Source organism: Channa argus, chromosome 8 (genome assembly GCF_033026475.1).
Source record: "Channa argus isolate prfri chromosome 8, Channa argus male v1.0, whole genome shotgun sequence".
NCBI lineage: Eukaryota > Metazoa > Chordata > Actinopteri > Anabantiformes > Channidae > Channa > Channa argus.
In genome coordinates, this window is record NC_090204.1 from 7,007,488 (window position 1) to 7,025,037 (window position 17,550).

Consider the following 17,550-nt stretch of genomic DNA (forward strand, 5'->3'; position numbering starts at 1 on the left):
CTTAACATTAAGCTGTTGTTGTTGTTTGTTGATTGTGAAGGCAGAAATACTACGGTGTTACAGAGAAGCATAAATACTGATCAAAGGCCATGAGAGGTCAGCAACTAGCAGATGAGATGAGCCTTTATTTAATGCACCTAAAAGGTGCAAAGATACTTGCGACACACATAAATCAATGTTCATGACACACTGATTGAGGTGAAGTCAATGATACACTATGTGCTGTATTGTGCTGCGTCTTGGTAAGAAATACAGCTATTGGGCTTATGAGCTGATGTTAGCAGCATTAGCGTGGGTTTGTTGCAAAAAGCAGCACGTTGTAGAGAACATAATGCAGTATGCAACTCCCTGTAGTTATTAGAATTATAGCTTATTATTTAAAATAGTGAGTTTGACTCAGTAATTATGGTGAGCTACCTCCAGGTAGTTTGGTGATGCCACAAACAGAGTTGTCCTGGATGCAGATGCAACAAATAATGTGTTGATTTAGTTAAACCACCAGGAGCAAGCCAAAGCTCTCACAATAACCCTGTTGGACAATAGCACACACTGCTGGCTCTCTATCTTATTGGTTTCATTATATTTCCAGGGCCTTAAAAGCACCTGAGTGGCCCTGGTCAATGGTGTTTAATGTATTTTAGTTCCCTCACCTTTTCTTCGTCATCATACACTCTACACAGAGAATAAACAGCCCTGGATGTAATGGCTGTATTAGCGTGACATGGAAAACAGGGTCATTACATCATAGCGCCAGACCATGAGAGTAATAGGGCAGCTACACAACAAAAGTGTGAAGGATTGCTTCAATAATGGTGTTAATTGTGGATGCTAATATGAAAGTTTCTGTGAGATTATCATTAATCACAGAAATAATGGGGTTTATGAGGTACTTCCTGTTGGCAAAGCTTAGTTTCACTGTTTAGTGTTAATATTTCTAAACACATGATAGCTGATATCAGATTGAAATAAAACACAGCCAAAACCACATTCTAACATGAGTATACTTACATACTGTATACAGTAACACTGCTGTTAATTGCTACTAATATATATCAGCCAAAATGTTGATACGCTTGGCTACTAGTCGCTTCTTCCCCGGGAATTTTAGTAAGATAGTAAGAGTGCTAACTTGCAGAAGCTACCTTCATAGCTATGGTAGAAAGTCATGATGTTGTGTGATGGCTAGCCTCCCTTACATTCTGTATAATGTTTGTCATCCTTCGACTACCACACAACCGGGCTTTATCCAAGCTACATCCTAATCTACCACTGCAAGTGTGACTCAGATTCATAATGACTGCCCAGGGAAAGTTTCTTCGCTCATAATTACCTGTGACCTCCAGAGGAACTGTGTCCTGTTCGTCATTGATTCCCACAACAACCTCACAGCGATATAGACCAGAGTCGCTGGAACGTAGCCCGGTCAGAGCAAGACTGGCATTGTAGCGGTTCACGTTGTAACCAGGCAGCATTACACGGCCCTGGAAGGCCTTTTTCACCTGAGACACAAAAGGAAGTATGGGAGGAAAAAGGAATGAGGAAAATGATTTAGGGAACCAATTGAGCTAGAAATGTTGCAAACAAATATTTAACAGTAATGAAATCCGTGTACCTTGACTACATTGTCTTTGGCCACAAGGACGGACTGTTCCTTCTGCAGGCCATCAGAGCCTCTCTGGCCCCAAACCTTGGTCCACTTGATCCTGGGGGGCTCATGGGATGAACCGGCAGAAGGGCGGAGAGTGAAAAGGCAAGGGAGGAGAACGGTTTTAGACAGCTCCTCGCTAATAGTCTGATGGGTCACCTTCCGCATATTAACCACAGTGTCAGCATTGGTTATTGCTGCGGAGAAGAGAGAAAAGGAGAAAGGAGAAGATAATCAATGTTTTCTTGTAAATGAAGCCACTTGATGTAACTTCTCATTATATGGAAAAGATGTTAGTTAATTGCTTGTTGAGGGAAAAAATGTGCTTTCTTTCCAGGATCTTTTGTTCCATCAGACCCTTCAAGCCACAGCGTAAAAGAGAAAGAACAGGAGCGCTCTGATTATTGGTCATTGATCGCACAAACCATCACCATTATAGTGTTACCTGGACGGTGGAGGCAGGGCTACACTGTGGAAGGAAGATATCTTCAGTATCCAGTATATGCCATACATCTAACTTGGACATGTATTATGCAATCAATATCATCCAAGTCTTTGGAGCTTCAAGCACCACCACAACAAAGAGAGAAATACTAGTTTCATAAAAACAGGCTATGACAGAGACAAAGGGTATTATTATGGCAAATTTAGAGTGTGGGGCATTCACAAAAAATGATTATTATTATACTCTAATCCTCTGTCACCTTGCCTGAAAAGACAGAGGTGGCTCGTTTAAACTGAAGAGGGAAATGTGAATTGCAGTCACTTTTAAAACAATACAGGTTATCAGCTCTGTGGTTTATATGTTTATCCAGGGTTCACCATGTGTTAACAAGATTTATATGTAAATCCTTAAACACTGTCTGACTGTTTTCTAGCTCCCATATCAGTCACTAATTGCTTTTTTATTTTTAGTAAGAACACCAGCAAAACAAGTTACTATATCTAATTTAATGTTCCCCAATGTCTAACATCAGTGGATGCATTTTCAATCAACTAACCACTTTTTAGCCTCACCACTGTGAATCTCAGCTATTATGTTAGTGCTGGAGGAAATCTAATGTCAAGGTGCCAAAAATTGATTGAACCAGGAATGACAACATAGAGAGTAGAGCATTAAAAAAAAAAAAAAAAAAAAAATCATAAAAGAGCAGAAAAAAGTATTGCCTAGGTCGTGGAAAAGACAGCGTGGCTGAACAGTGGAGAAAATGAGCCTATTGATTTCTTTTCATTAGTGTCAGTTTCCACCACACTCTCTATTTCTGTGTGTCCTGCTCCACAACCGTTTGATCAGATGCATGTTAAAGCTCTACACGTTACAGGGGTGGATACCTCCTGTTTGTAATTAAATGGCAGATTGGTGGAACAATATTTTTCCAGCAGTCACAGGCATACCACTGTGCGAGTTGCTCAACCTCTCCGTCCTTCTCTCAGCTCTGTCATTTTTTTCCCCATCTCCTGCCATTCTCTGTTCCCGCCTCCGCCCCAGGAGGACCACCTGCCAGCTTTCAGATGAAACATTTCAAATCAGTTCTTGCTCTCATCCACATATTTTCCATCTAGAAATCTTATTTTTATCTTTAGCCCACTTACTGTGTGTTAACCTTATTTTCAGGATTTGATTATTGCAGCAGCCAATGTATGATTTAGATTCAAGTGTAAATTACAGTCATTGCTTCATCTTTGATTGTCATTAAAAACAGGGTGTATATGGACTGTGTGTGTGTGTGTGTGTGTGTGTATATCCAATCCAAAATGTTTCATCTCTCATGCACACACATGAGCACACACCTATGCACACGCATGCAGCTTTGAAGCCACTACTTTCATTTCATACTAGATGGTTAATACGCCTTTGAGCACACACAAATAGCAGTTGCGTAAATAGCTGTCATTGCTCATTCCTGCAGCCGTTATGTTGCTGCAGTTGCTCAAGCTAAAAGGCTGAGTGCCTCTTCCCTGATAACTTAACATCAGCCCTCCCATCACATTTTCCCCTCCCTGCAGACACATAAACACACATAAATACCCTCTTCTCTGCTTTTCCCAGTGACATCGTCTTAGACAAGCACTACTTGTCTAACTCCCTCACCGACTGATCTATGTTCCTCTGTGTGGCAGCATCAAGTGGCATTTGTGCTCTAAAACAGCCTCTCATTTTGCACTTGAGAGGAGTTCAACCTGTCAAGTGAGGTGACCTGTGAAACAAAATGCATGAGGCCTTCATAGGCAGGATAACAGGAGAAGCCGTGTGGCTTACTGACAGAGACTACTCTCATAAAGGTCACTGTTTTGGATGATTAGGAGATTTAGCTTTTTCCCTTTCTGTTGGAAATACAAATGAGAAGATTGATAGTTTTAACGTTCTACATTGTGAGAATTGAACATGCAGACTCTTACTGAGCAACGTGAAAAGACTAACACCACTGTCAACCTAAGCAGCTTAGCTTAGAATTAGAAATAGCATAGTTGAAATAATAAGAAAATCTCATCCCTCCAGGAATTTGTAATGTCATGATCACAATAATTAAATAAACAGTTTCCCCTAGAATTCTACATGACATTGCATTTTAATGTTAATTGTAATGTACATCACAATTTATTTTAGAGAACTGCTGTGAAATCAGGTGTTTATCCTGGAGTAACTGAATAATAAGAATGGGAGACAAAGCTAGCCGACACAGAATCTCACAGACACAGCCTGTCTACCAGCACAACTTTAACAGACAAAATATGTGCTTGTGAATTTTATTAGTGTTGTGATGCTCATTTTGGTACACTGTGAGTTTTTCAGACTTTATGGTAAACTAATCGCACCAGCTCCTGGCTGAAGCTTTACAATTATTCTACAGACATGAGAGAACTGCAGATTAAAATTATATTTTGGAGTTTCACATAATTTTCCACCACAAACTGGCCTCTCCCAATACAGTTTAAGATCCCCATGGCCAGCATAGTAATATGCTCTGTGATGGGATAAGTGTAGGTGTGAAGGAAAATTGATTCAATTCAGAACTTGCTTAACTCGATAGTAGCAGCAATGTGCTTTTCTCACAGAGGGAACACAGACACCATGGAAATGACAAACAAGCACAATTGACTCCACAATGATACAGTGCAAGATTGTGGGTCAAAACAGTAAGTGAAAACCCATAAACATGAGTCAACATGAGATTTAATGGAAAAAGTAGAGATATACTGTTTTAACTGGTGTGTGTTTGAACACACACACACACACACACACACACACACACACACACACACACACAAACACAAAATTAGAGAGTGGAACATGATTTGCATGGAACATTTTGATTTTGATGGACCTGCATCCGTCCCATTGGTCTGAACCTTGCTGTGTGTGTGTATATTCTCAAAAGAAGGAAACTGTCACACACACAAACACAAATAAACTCAGAGAACACATCTTTCACAAGAGGCTATCAGATTGCACTCCCTGCTGTCACTCTCTTTGCTTTATCCCTCTAGAGGATGTGGCACTCATCTTTGTTTACCCCACACTCACACATGTGCCCTTACCTCGCCAAAACACATACAAATAGGCACACATAGACACTTGTGCTGTCCCAGAAAACAATCAAACAGCACTTTCAACCACCTTGCCGAGAGCTTGTTAAGACTAAAAAATTTTTTTAAAAATAAAATAAAATAAAACTGGCAAGTTTATTCTTCGGGTAAATGGCAATAATAATGTTTAATCTGCCAATTCCTAGCCAGGTCCCACCTGGATAAGCACCATTTGGGTAACATTACACTTCCGTACATTATGTTGCCACTAGAAAGAGAATGCTGCAAATCAGGCCAGCCCGGCTTTACAATCACCGTCTCATTCAGATTCTCCCTCTTTCTGTCCACTTTATTTGAAAGAAATGTTTATCTTTGTTTCCCAACTGGTGCTGCAATTTGTACAACCAAATCAAATTGAATCAATGGTGGATTCCCTCCTTGAAAAGTCCACATTACATTGTGAAGGAGACCAGGTGAAAAAAACAAACCCTCTTCTGTCACGGTAATGAATGTAAACGAGCAAGGACCCCCCCCCAAATGCCAGTGCTATATCAAATCTGCATTTAGATGGAAATGTTACCATGTGCATAACCCCTACATGACTGCCTTTTGTTTAGATATCTATCTGGGTTTCATATTGCTCTTTGTCACTTCTTTCTAAGCAAGGCTCACCTGACTGTTGGGTGAAAAAGCGAGAGCAAATGTTGAAGCAATATCAATACAAAGCAAAAGAAAGGTGCTGAAAAAGAGCATATGTGCTCAGAAAAAACTCCTCCATGGGCAAACATTGGATTGAAGTCCAAGCCAGTGATTCAGGTTTTGTTAAATGTTAACGAGCACTCTTTCTTTGACCTCGTCCTGCTTTATTGTCTTTGTCTGTGTTGAGAAAGGCAGGGGCTGAACCGAGAAATCCCCCACCTTCTCCTAGAAGCTTCACTTTCAACGGCTTGCAGATAGAGCTGAGATTTTCTTATTTTCTTTGTGCTGGTGCACAGTGGCATCTTGTTGATCATCTGCATTGGTCCATCTGTCTTCCCTTTAGAGGTGTTCTCGAATTGTTAAACGCAGTCAGAGAGCCATTACGTAGCTGGCACAGAGCCGCACACAGACACAGGGTGGGCGGTAATGGCATTTTCACTGTAATAGAAACACAATTGCAAACATCATTCCTTGTTCTCGCCCTCTCTTTCTTATTCATTCTGTCTCTCTTTCTTTGTGAGGTGCATGCAGTGGCTTTTCCAATGATAAAGGTCCCGTTGTCTTCAATTTGCCCACATCAAACCTGTGAGCCTGCCAGTCAAGAGCCACTGGGACTGATCAAGTGCAACCTCTTCTGTTGTCGCTTCTCCACTCCTGCCTGTGTGTCAGCTGATTATTTGTTTGAGTAAGTGTTTGTTTTTGAGCAGAAATGTGTGTAGGTCATAAATCACGGCAGATGAGCTGTCTGACAGAGGCATGCTGCTGTTAGTTGATCACTGTGTTAAGAAATGACAGCTGATACAACACAAAGAAACTAGACTGCAGCGGGATCAACTCAAAGAATGTTGAGTCGATCTTTTTAGAGTTAGATTAAATGTGGAGCATGATGGATGTGATTGAGGACATGATTAAGAACAATGCAAGAAGTTCAAAGGAACTTTGTGGTCAAGCTTCTCCATCTTTAATATCTTTCCATCCATCGTTGTACTGTAACAACTTAACACTGCCTCCATTATAACACTTTTCTGCAGTTGCGAAAAAAGTACTTAAATAAGTAAATTAAAGATTTAACTTTCAGTGGTACACTATAACATTATTGTTATTATTGATGAATTAACACATGCAAAGTATCGTTGCAGATGACATATAATAGTTCTCAATGAATTATAGGAGAGTAAAATGTTTCTCTCTAAAATGTGCAAGAATTCCAATATAAAGAAAAGCTGAAGTACTTTAATGAAAAAAGCTCCACAGCCCTGCTTACAGTAAGTACTGTACTGTAAATTACTTACTTTCAACTACTGCCTTTCAGCAACCTTACTGTAAATGTACATTTATTGTACATATGTCTAACTTCATTTTATTATCTACAAATGATATTAAAAAGCAAAGATGAAAAACAGTAAATGCCTGTGAAACTAGTCTAAACACGCAAAAACTTTAAATAAGTAAAGGGAAATTTTTGAGAAATGTGTGGGAAGAAGTTAAATTCTTTTTATCTTCTGATATGAATAAAACATCTCAAGGACAGTGGCGACAAGTACGGTTTGTATGTGTGTGAGCGGCTAGTCTGACAAAACTGTTCACTGTCTTTATTGTTTTGTAGTGGGATGGAGTGAAATGCATCCTTTTAACTAGACCTTGGATGACACGAAAGACAAATGGAGAAAACAAGGGATGGGGAGATAATAACATGAAAAGACATGTGGGGTGTCTTAAACACTAATATGTTATTATTTAGGAAGAAAGAGATAAAAGACACTGAGGCTGAGACTGCCCGAACCCAGCCCCAAAAAATGATAACCATGGCAACAGTGGCACCACAAATGGACAAGTTAGGTAGGAATTTCTGATCTTGACGAAATACACACAGACACACGCACGCACACACACACACACACACACACACACGCACACACACTCTTAACTATGTGCTTTGGGGGTGGCCTCTAAAAAGAACAGATCTGAGGGTATATACTGTCTAACGTAAATCTAATGAGGGTGGACTGGTTTACTCTTTTTTTAGCCGTGTTTTATCAAATGCTCAAACGCTGTATGCAGACACACAAAGTAAGACAAAAAATAAGGACACAAAGTTACAAACAAAGTAATAGCAATTACTTTTCCCGTGAGTGGGTGTCCATGTTTTTGTGCGTACACACATTCATGTTGCCTGTATAAGCACAGCATGTCTGCCAGACGGAGACCATGCAGGGTTTGGAAATTATGTCTCGATGCTGACATTGTCTCGCTTGAGATCTTGTCCCCAAAAATGTCTTTCCAACCCCCACCTTCTTCCTCCTTTGTTGTACTCCCCCTCTACTCATCTCCCTGATGTTTTCTATTTCTTCTTTCCATTCATTCCTGTATTTTCTCATCTGTCTCTTTCTTGACCTTGTTTCCTTTCTCCCTGACTCCACTCTTACTCATCTCCTCCTCCTATTATCCCTGTTGACAATTGAGCGTTACATGTGCCAAATTTCATCATCCCACTGTCTATTGTTCTGTCTTTCCCCATCTCTCTATTTATTTCACAATGAAAACCGGACCTTAAGAACAGTAACATTAAAGACATAGATGCACTTATTACCATTACCACAGCGTCATTGCAGTTAATGGCATCAAGTATATATCTTATAGCTGACACTGATAAAGCTTTTTCTCCACTGCCCCAAACAATCATTTCCTCAGCTGATTAAGCTGCTTTATCTGTTGCACTAATGAGCAGCTTCTCATGTTTCAGTAATGTTTAGGACCAGTCATTTTTCCACACAGTCATCCACAGTCCAACTAGAAAGTAAACAAGAAGCAGCAACAAAGGAGCTATTAGAAACACTGATCTTACACCTCTTACACCCTGTCCTTGTTCTTCTTCTATTCCCCATCGTCTCATTAACTGTACAGCTACAGTATATTACAGTCAGTTGTAATATTACCCGATCAGCATAATCATCCTTCAAACATTTCTCTTGAGTTCTCTTGTCTCCTCAGGTGCCTCTTTTGGTGACGAATTTTAACCCTCAGACTTCTCTTTTGCTTTCTCGCTGTCAGAGCTGACTCCTACCAGGCCACGTCAGGCTTTACAGGAACTACCCAGCGGCTGCTGCCGTGAGTAATTCGGCACCTCCTGAAGCATAATGATACATTTATCTCGTGTGGCACACAGCTAATATTTCAAATTCAAAAACACATTGCTTGTACAAAAGTGCAGGCATGCTCACACAATTATTAACACAAACCTACTTGTTCAAACAGCTCAAGCCTAATCTTGCCTCGTCTCTCTCCCTATTTCCAATCTCTCTTCCTATTTTTCAATCTTATACACAACGTATACGCTATCAAGTGTCACAGGGTGAGCATTAGCGCCAACTCTCCCTCTAGTTCTTTACCCCCTATTGACTATTTCCGGAGTCACTCATCCGAAAGCACAAAAAGTGTGAAGGGAGAAAGAAAGCAAGAACAGTAGACATTTATGCCCTAAAAACTAAACTCATCCTAAGCAGAGGAAGGGATTGTATTTGCATGACATATACACGGTGAAAGGCACATTTGAGTGCCTGAGATGCTGTTTCTATATGTTTGGGGATGGAAATATAGTGCCTGCTGTTCTGAAAGTTGGCTTCATAAACTACCAGGCAGATGTAACCTGAGGGTTTACACACACACACAAAAACACACATGCGCACACACACACATACACACACACACACACACACACACTCACACACACACACAGAACGACAGAGGAGTTGGCTGCATTTTCATCATCTCTCCACCGTCAAATCTGATTTCTGTGTCACAGTAAGGCCCCGGTGCCAGGTTTGTTGATTTTATTTTTTTGTACAGAGAGTAGCAGACGTTCAGGGAGGCCACCAAGGGAGGCACTGAGTTGGTGTGCAGTCTGTCCTACATAGCACTTTGCAGATTCTTCTTTGCCCTCTCTAAACTCTTCTTGTACCCTTGTACACTTAGGGATGTGAATGGTTGTGTTGCTTGCTCTTCCCTAACACCTCAGACTACAACTGTGAGCTAAGAATCGCAGATTTTGTTCATTCACTCTTGGACATAAGACAACCCTGGTGCTCAGTAAATCATGTATTTGTGTTTGTTTTGCACATTTGGTTATGATATCAGCACCTAAGAACACATGTTAGACACTCCTGAAATGATCAATAATCCTTCTTGAATCATTCAAATATTCTGTCTTCTGATAACTGAATAATGGTTTAAAAATAATTTCTGCTCCAGTTGATGGCTCCTGGTTCTCAAATGTGAGAGTGTACAGTGATGTATTTTATTTGTTTTTGATTGGTTGCTTTCACACTGCTCCATTACCTTGGTCACACATCAGGACTTGACATTAGGCTCTTTAGATCACATGCCCTTTGGGCAGGTAGCTAAGGTGTTTTACTTTCCAGATAGCCAATCTTACTTTTCCACAAAATATTAAAAAATAAATAAAATAATTGGGTATGTTGATTGAGAAGGCAGAATTACTTAAGTGATATTACATGTAGACATTTTTAAAAACATTCCCTCAAGGTGTTTCCAAGGCCTCTTTGACATATGAAACATAGTCAAATATAAAAATAAAACTCCCACACTTTAAATCATCCTTGGACAGAGCAGCATGCTCCATGCATTGGCTCACGCACATAATATGTACTTTGTACTGGGGGTCCAGATAATCTCAGCAGCGTCTCACTCATTCTCGTTCTTACATCCACTGCTTTACGACAAAGTCCCGAAAATGTCAGGATTCCAGTGCATGTGTGAAAGAGGCTAAACACATCACAGTCCTAGAAACGAGACAGACAAGTTGAAAAATATAGTGCCTTTGGCCGAAGGAGGCAGAAAAACCGATATAATAATGATAATGATAGTAATAATAATAACAATAATAACAATAATAATTGTTTTTATTGTAAATATTATTACTTTATTTATTACACCTTGTCAAAAGTAACTCATTGCATTACCCCTTAAATTATTTTTCCAAAAGATTAGGGTCTGAAATACAAGTGGAGCATTAGTAGTGGAAATGGGCAACATTTACTCCATCACATATGCAGCCACAAGCTTCATTAGTTGCTTGTTGGAGCTGCTTTTGACTATTAAAAGTGTTAAAAGTGGTTTGTCACAGTCAGAATTACTGTACTATTACTCACACAATTTACATGTTGCAATAGGCATCAGCTTTACTTCCTTCATGTGGGTTGTTGGCAGAAACCACAGATGTTGGATGGTAGTGGTCACATCGATAAGTGGTTGAGACAGTTTAGGATGTAATATTAAATGCTTTTTTTTAATACACATCTCCTGTTGTAATATTACATCACATCTCTATACTGGTAAGCCTATAGCAGCATTTTCACTGTAAGTCATTTCAAAAATAAAAAACAAACCGCTGATAAAATGCCAAGACAGAAGAAAATAAGGTCAGGATGCACAGGATTAATGAACCAGAGACAACCAATGTCTTCCACAGGTAGAATGCTAATTTCCAACCATTGAGATGTAGCGTTCCGTGTAAAAGCATTTGTGGTCATGTTTAGGAGTCTTTGAGGTAAATGCTGTGGATGATGTATAATCACGCTGTACACTGGCACTACCACAGTTTGTTCTTTTTGATGAAATCCCCAAAGTGCCAAGAGAGTTATGATATTTAAGAACCAATACGATTCTACGGTGCAGAAACACCAAGAGCTCACTTTACACTTCTGTATCTGAATAAACATGGCTTGACATTAACACCCACCAACCCACCAAATTCTTGTGGATTTCAGCACTATCTGCACATACTGTTTGCTCATTGGTTCGTTGTGAAGCCTTGAATTGGCAACACACAACACTGTAAACAAGGCGTCCCTGTGGAGAACATGTTGGAGATGTGAAATAGAGGATATTTGGTGGTGCATAAAACAAAACTTGGAGGTAGACCTGTCACAATCATTAAATTATAGACGTATTGTAGTAAAGCCAACTGCTGTGTGACAGATGCTAATCAGCAGACAAAACAACTGATGAATATTTATCTGTACCTCAAACTCAGGATAGTAGATGGAGTGGACATTTCCTCTCTTCTTGTAACTTTGAAGTATTCCTTTGTGCGTGGTGTTTACATTAAAGAAGCACTATGCAGTATCTGCTTCTGTCAACTGCGGACAAGCCAAGTGTAGGTAATCTGCGTTTTATCACAAAGTCTATCCTGCAGGGTGTGCAAGTAGTTTAGGGATAGTGATGTCCACCAACCAATAATATTGTACTGCACTGATAGTAGGATTGATGAGGGTATCTTTTGCAGTTGTGTTTTCTATCCCAATAATCTTTATCTAGTTTGAAGGTAGCCCAAAATTGAGGCCGGGGAATATGCTTAGTGGCTAGTAACTTTAGAAAACTACAAGCCACAGTGGCTAATGAGCAAAAAAATTAATGTCAAGCCCTTTGAGTAGACCTAGGGAATAACGTTTGTCACTCTTCCTATGCACAGTGCAAGAAAATACATAGACAGGACAAGTGAAAGTCAAGGTCAGAAAACCATTGGAGTGCTGGTTTCTACAAGCGCATATGAGCACAAACTTCAAATGAGGGTAAAACATGTTTTTATAAACACCTAAATGGTGAGAACACACTTAGGTGTGACAGGAAACTGCAGCCTACAGCCTATTTTTTTATCCTCACCACATATCTCCCCCCTTGGGTGCTCAGAATCAGTCTATGCATGTTCTGATGTTCTTATCACCGTTTGTCCCTAGAAAATCAAAGTAATAGGAATATTTCCAGCCGCTGAATCTACTGTTCTGTACAGTTCTATCTTGTACATCAACTTATAGTGCTGCAGATAGTGATGTCTGCAAGTGTGATTATTACGAAAATTTAATTTCAGATTTCAGGTCAATCTTTCATGTGGTGAAAACAAAAGTAATGTAACTGTTTATTTTGGAAGGGAGGGAGTAGCCGTAATATTATTGCTAAAATTGTATTTGCAACTTTTACACTACTTGTTACTAGGAAAACTAATAAAAATACAGTTACAGTTATATTAAATGGTGTTAATCATAACTATGACTCAAGACTTGTGGCAAGAACAGCTGCACACAGTAGAATCATGCATTTGAAACTTACCCTGAAGAGAAGACATACTGGTGAATGATTGGATTCAGTTGTATTATCTGGATTTATGTAGAGTAAACACTGTGGGTCAGCTAATGGGGACTGTCTACAGTTTAATGAGGACTCACCACAGCCCGCAGTCTGAAGCAGAAGGAGGGCCAGCAGGTGCTGCAGTCCACACACAGGCAGTCGGCCCTGCATCCTGCTGCACCTGGAGACAGAGATGAAGAGAGAGGATGGGGAGTGTGAGTACACAAAGAAAAACTGAAATCTACACATTGCCCTTGTGAGGTTCATCTAATTCACACTGTGTGCTTGCATGAGTCACTGACTGAAAATTCTTTTCGTCAGATTTTTTTTCCCCTTTTCTAGGCAAGAGCCTTAGGATTGAGGGTTGCCAGCTCATTCTTCACTTTTATTTACTTTTTCTTAATGAAGTCCTCTGAAGCCCTTTAAGACTCATTAAGTCATTAATAGGTTTTTAAGGACTGTACAAGTATAGTTGACTTAATGTGGCCATCATGTTCAGTCTTTACAACTGTCACTTGACAGAGAAGTATCTTCCCTAATAAAATGTGAAGGGCTTAATTCAACAGTTTACACATTTTATCTTAAATCACAGTCACAGGGTGTTTAAACCTATCCCAGCATGCATTAAGGGCTAAACAGGAGAAGAACCAGGTTGAATGTGTTGAGATGGCAACTTTCCCAGGGTGTTTCATAGCTGCAGATGTTCATTTAGAACTTGTACTGTCCAAAACCACCTGTTTCGAAATCGACACTAAGCCAATAATGTGAAAATTTTAGCCATAGATACAGTAGCAAAATTATTAAAGGTGATAAAAAATTTGAAATGCTATTGATTTAAGTGGGTCATTGTAAATAATATACTTTGGAGCTCTAGCCATGAATGTGTCACATACAAAATGTGGTCGAAAAATGCCACGATGTACACAGTATACCTTGTAAATAAAAACATCTTTCTCAATATGTGGTGTGGGAGTAACAGAGAATACCAGCTCAGATATCTTCACAAAATCAAGAGGTTTGTTCTGGTGAAACCAAATCATTGCACAACAGGGAAAGATACTGATGCATTTAAAGAAACAGATAAAAAGAAACAGCTAAAAACACTAGAGCCAGATCTAACATGATGGACCTTGGCTTTCCCTCTTCTGTTCATGTAAACAGACCTTGGCATCAATGCTGTCAAATTAAACACAAAAAAACACATATATCTATTTGAAAGCTAGGCTGACTGGATTTGTTCAATGTATGTCTGCATAGAACAACAATGTTTGTTATGCTGGGGAATTTTTAATCTTATAGACACACAAACCTATTTTTCACACCTCACCAGAGAAGTGAGGTGTTTTGATGTGGAGCATAAAGCATACAATGAGAGGTAACTATTTCAGTGTACAGCTTGAGAAAAGGTTTCTTTACCAAAAATGTTCACAACCTTTCAGTTCTATCTGCCTTGCATTCTGGGTGCTTAAGCAGCCAAGACTAAACAAGCAAACAAGAGATGGAAAAAGAGAAGACCACAGCTGAATTACATGTATATTAAACTACCACCTTATGTGTTGGTTACAAAAGCCAGGAAAGAAACCATATAAGGTAGGTCAGCTTCTGCTATGTGGCCTGAGTGAAACTAATAATTATGGCATCCCTGTGGACCTGGTGGTCCGAAAAGGAAGAGCTGGGGGGAGGTTGGGAGTTAAGGGTTAGTAGTGGAGATGCTGGATACAGAGAGCCTATGTCACTTACAGCAGTGCTAATCGCTGTGTTTGAGTCTGAAAGCCAAAGCTCAAGGCAAAAACAAAAACACTGACCTCACACCAAATACGTTTGCTCTGCCATGGCTGACTGGAAGGCGATTCAATAGTTTGTGTCTGGTGTAGATTCACAGTATTTGTGATAGGCTAAAATCGCATAACATTGCAAATGTCCTAATCCTATTAGAGCAGGACTACAGTAAGAGGAATTATAGCAAAGGTCTAAAATGTATATAAATTACTATCGTCTTTGACAGTAGAAAAACAGATTCAGTAATCGAGCAGCCCCAAGTAGAACCTACTTTTGGCTGTTTTTAAGTGCATCCAGTACATGTCAGGTACTTTGCTTAATTTGCAACTATATAGTAAGATTTGCTAAAGATATGTTGCTTGGTGGAGAGTGACAAAAGGGAATAAGCATGAGTAGTTGGAAACAGAACTGGGGCTCTCTGACAAATGATTCACACTATCAAATTCACAGGGGGGAACCCTAATTAGTTGAGAGATGCTGGACAGATTAGGCATCACGCTAGAAAGTAAAATCTAGTTTACTAAAAATGAATTTGGTTGTCATGCTGGAACCTTCATAAAGCACCATGTAATAATGCTGGCAATTTATGAAACTACATACAGCTAATTGTATTCTTGCTGCTGCTGTGGCTTCTGATTAGTGGGTATACAGTCCACAACCTTATCCTTATCCAAAGTACACTACAACCTGAAATACTGTGTTAAATCAATAGCTGCTACTCTTCTGTGCTCTCAGGATCAGCATTTTTGTTTACCGTATCCATGCTATTATGTTTCCTGCTTTCATTTTTACCACACATTATCTCTCTAGCACACTTAGTCTGCCTTTGATTGCGTCTTTCCTTTTGTGCCCTGTCCTTCATTTGCATCTTCTTAAATTTGATATTTACGGGACTTTGTGTCTATAACTAAAAGGTCTACATTGAGTTAAAAAAGCAACAGTAGAACAACCTTTCTTGTTTTTTCTTAGCATGCCCTATTTATCTGTACTCTTTTTGCCTCTTCTTCTACAGCAGAGGTTCAAATCATTGACCTCTGTGTTGCCAGTTCAGTTATGTGCCCTTCTTCCCCTCTTTCTCATTGTAATGCAAGATTACCTGTCCACTGTATATCCCCACCATAGTCCTCAAGCAGCTAACACAAGAAGACAGTTTTGTGTGTGTGTGTGTATTCTATGTGTTAACATGCTGTGAGTGTCCTTATAAAACATCAGCACACTTGAGTCAGACCTGACACAGACTCTAATTTCACCAGAGTCTAATAACACACAGTTACAAGATGTTGGAGGATACAGGAATAATTTTCCCATTCACTGTATACAGTAATGGACGAGAGTGTCTTTATTTAAGAGGTATGTATTACAACAATTGTGCTACTCTACAAATTAACTCCACCAAACTTTAGATGAATGACCCCCAACTGAAAGTCTGCACCATTGTTGTGTGTGTAATACCAGGCAAAGAAATCCAGGATGGTCTTAACATGTCAAGTGAGTTCACTGTTTCCTATCCAGCCTGTCACAGACACTGTGATGTGACAGACAGGCTAGAGGACAGATAGCTAGACAGTTACAGACAGACAGGCAGATAAAGACAGGCACTCTGTGTAGGCAAATATAGAGCCAAGCGTTTTGTTTTCTGTCTCAGTCAACCTTTGCAGGGCTAACCTCAGCCTTTCATGGAGAAAGTCCAACCCATCTGTCGTTCCATCTAAGTCTCACCTTCTAGCCTTTTTCTGCCAATCCATATTCGGATAAATTTAGCTGCCAATCTGTCCACCACCATCTGTATCCATGACTCACAATTTTTATGTTTGTTCTCCATTTTCTTTTCTTTTCTTTGCTTCTCACAAATTGTCCTGTCACTCCTCCCTCACCATGGTGCATTTTTAAGAGGGCTCATTAATCACTCAGGCTGCCTGTCTGTCACTCCATCACCACACACTGTTACTGTTCCTGCAGCACACAGGCACACACACATGCACTACACAGAACAGTGCTGGCTTCACAGGGAGAGTTAGCCCTAGCACTGTCTGTGTATAAACCCCAAACAGAAAAAAAAATAATAAGGCTACCCTTGTTGCAACAAAAGAGGGTATTACCAAGATTTTAGCATCCAAGCTGTCACACTATGTCATATATAAGTGGCTTTAGCACCTCACATTGTCTGCACAAACTGGGATGGTTACGCATTTACACCTGCTTTATAGCATGCACTGTCCTCGGGGTTGCTGTCTTTGTTTGTAAGGATGAAAAACAGAACAGCAGGACACCACAGATTAAAATAAAAAAAGCTAAAATTCTGTAAACTTGCTCCGGAGAAAACAATTTAGATGAGTCACAGATAAAAACTAAAACTACTTCAGCATCCAAAAAGAGAGAGTAGAAGAGAAATGAGAAATGAAGAGAGGGAAAGCAGGAGGTAAAGCAAAGTGAAAAGACTTTGGCTTTAACTCTGTGTTAAAACCTAAAAGTCTTTCTGCCTTACTCGAATTCGAAGCCTTAGCAAATGAAGGGGGAACTTGAATCTTAAGGAGCCATAAATTTCCCCTGATGCTTTGCTAGTTCTGCTGCTGTATGTATGCACTTGGAAAGGAACGGGAGCCAGTAGACCAGTATGAGGGAATATGGCAAGACTCCCAAAAAGAAGAAACTGCCATCAGATTCCGAGCCCACCATATGGGCTTAGACACACACAGCGCAATCTAGACAGTTTCATTCCTGTTTTACACACATAAACACAGACACACAGACACATA

General features: G+C 39.8%; 1 protein-coding gene across 2 annotated transcripts in view; it reads right to left on the reverse strand.

Moving 5' to 3' along the window:
* ncanb (neurocan b) overlaps positions 1–17,550 on the reverse strand; it is a 136,923-nt gene that overhangs the window by 91,528 nt on the left and 27,845 nt on the right. For both annotated transcript variants that reach the window (XM_067513803.1, XM_067513802.1), the window contains exons 2-4: positions 13,114–13,196; positions 1,613–1,842; positions 1,331–1,499 (exon numbers count right to left, since the gene is read on the reverse strand). In XM_067513803.1, coding sequence (XP_067369904.1) covers positions 1,331–1,499; positions 1,613–1,842; positions 13,114–13,186 — 472 coding nt within the window. In that variant the 5' untranslated portion in view covers positions 13,187–13,196. The remainder of the gene's footprint in view (positions 1–1,330; positions 1,500–1,612; positions 1,843–13,113; positions 13,197–17,550) is intronic.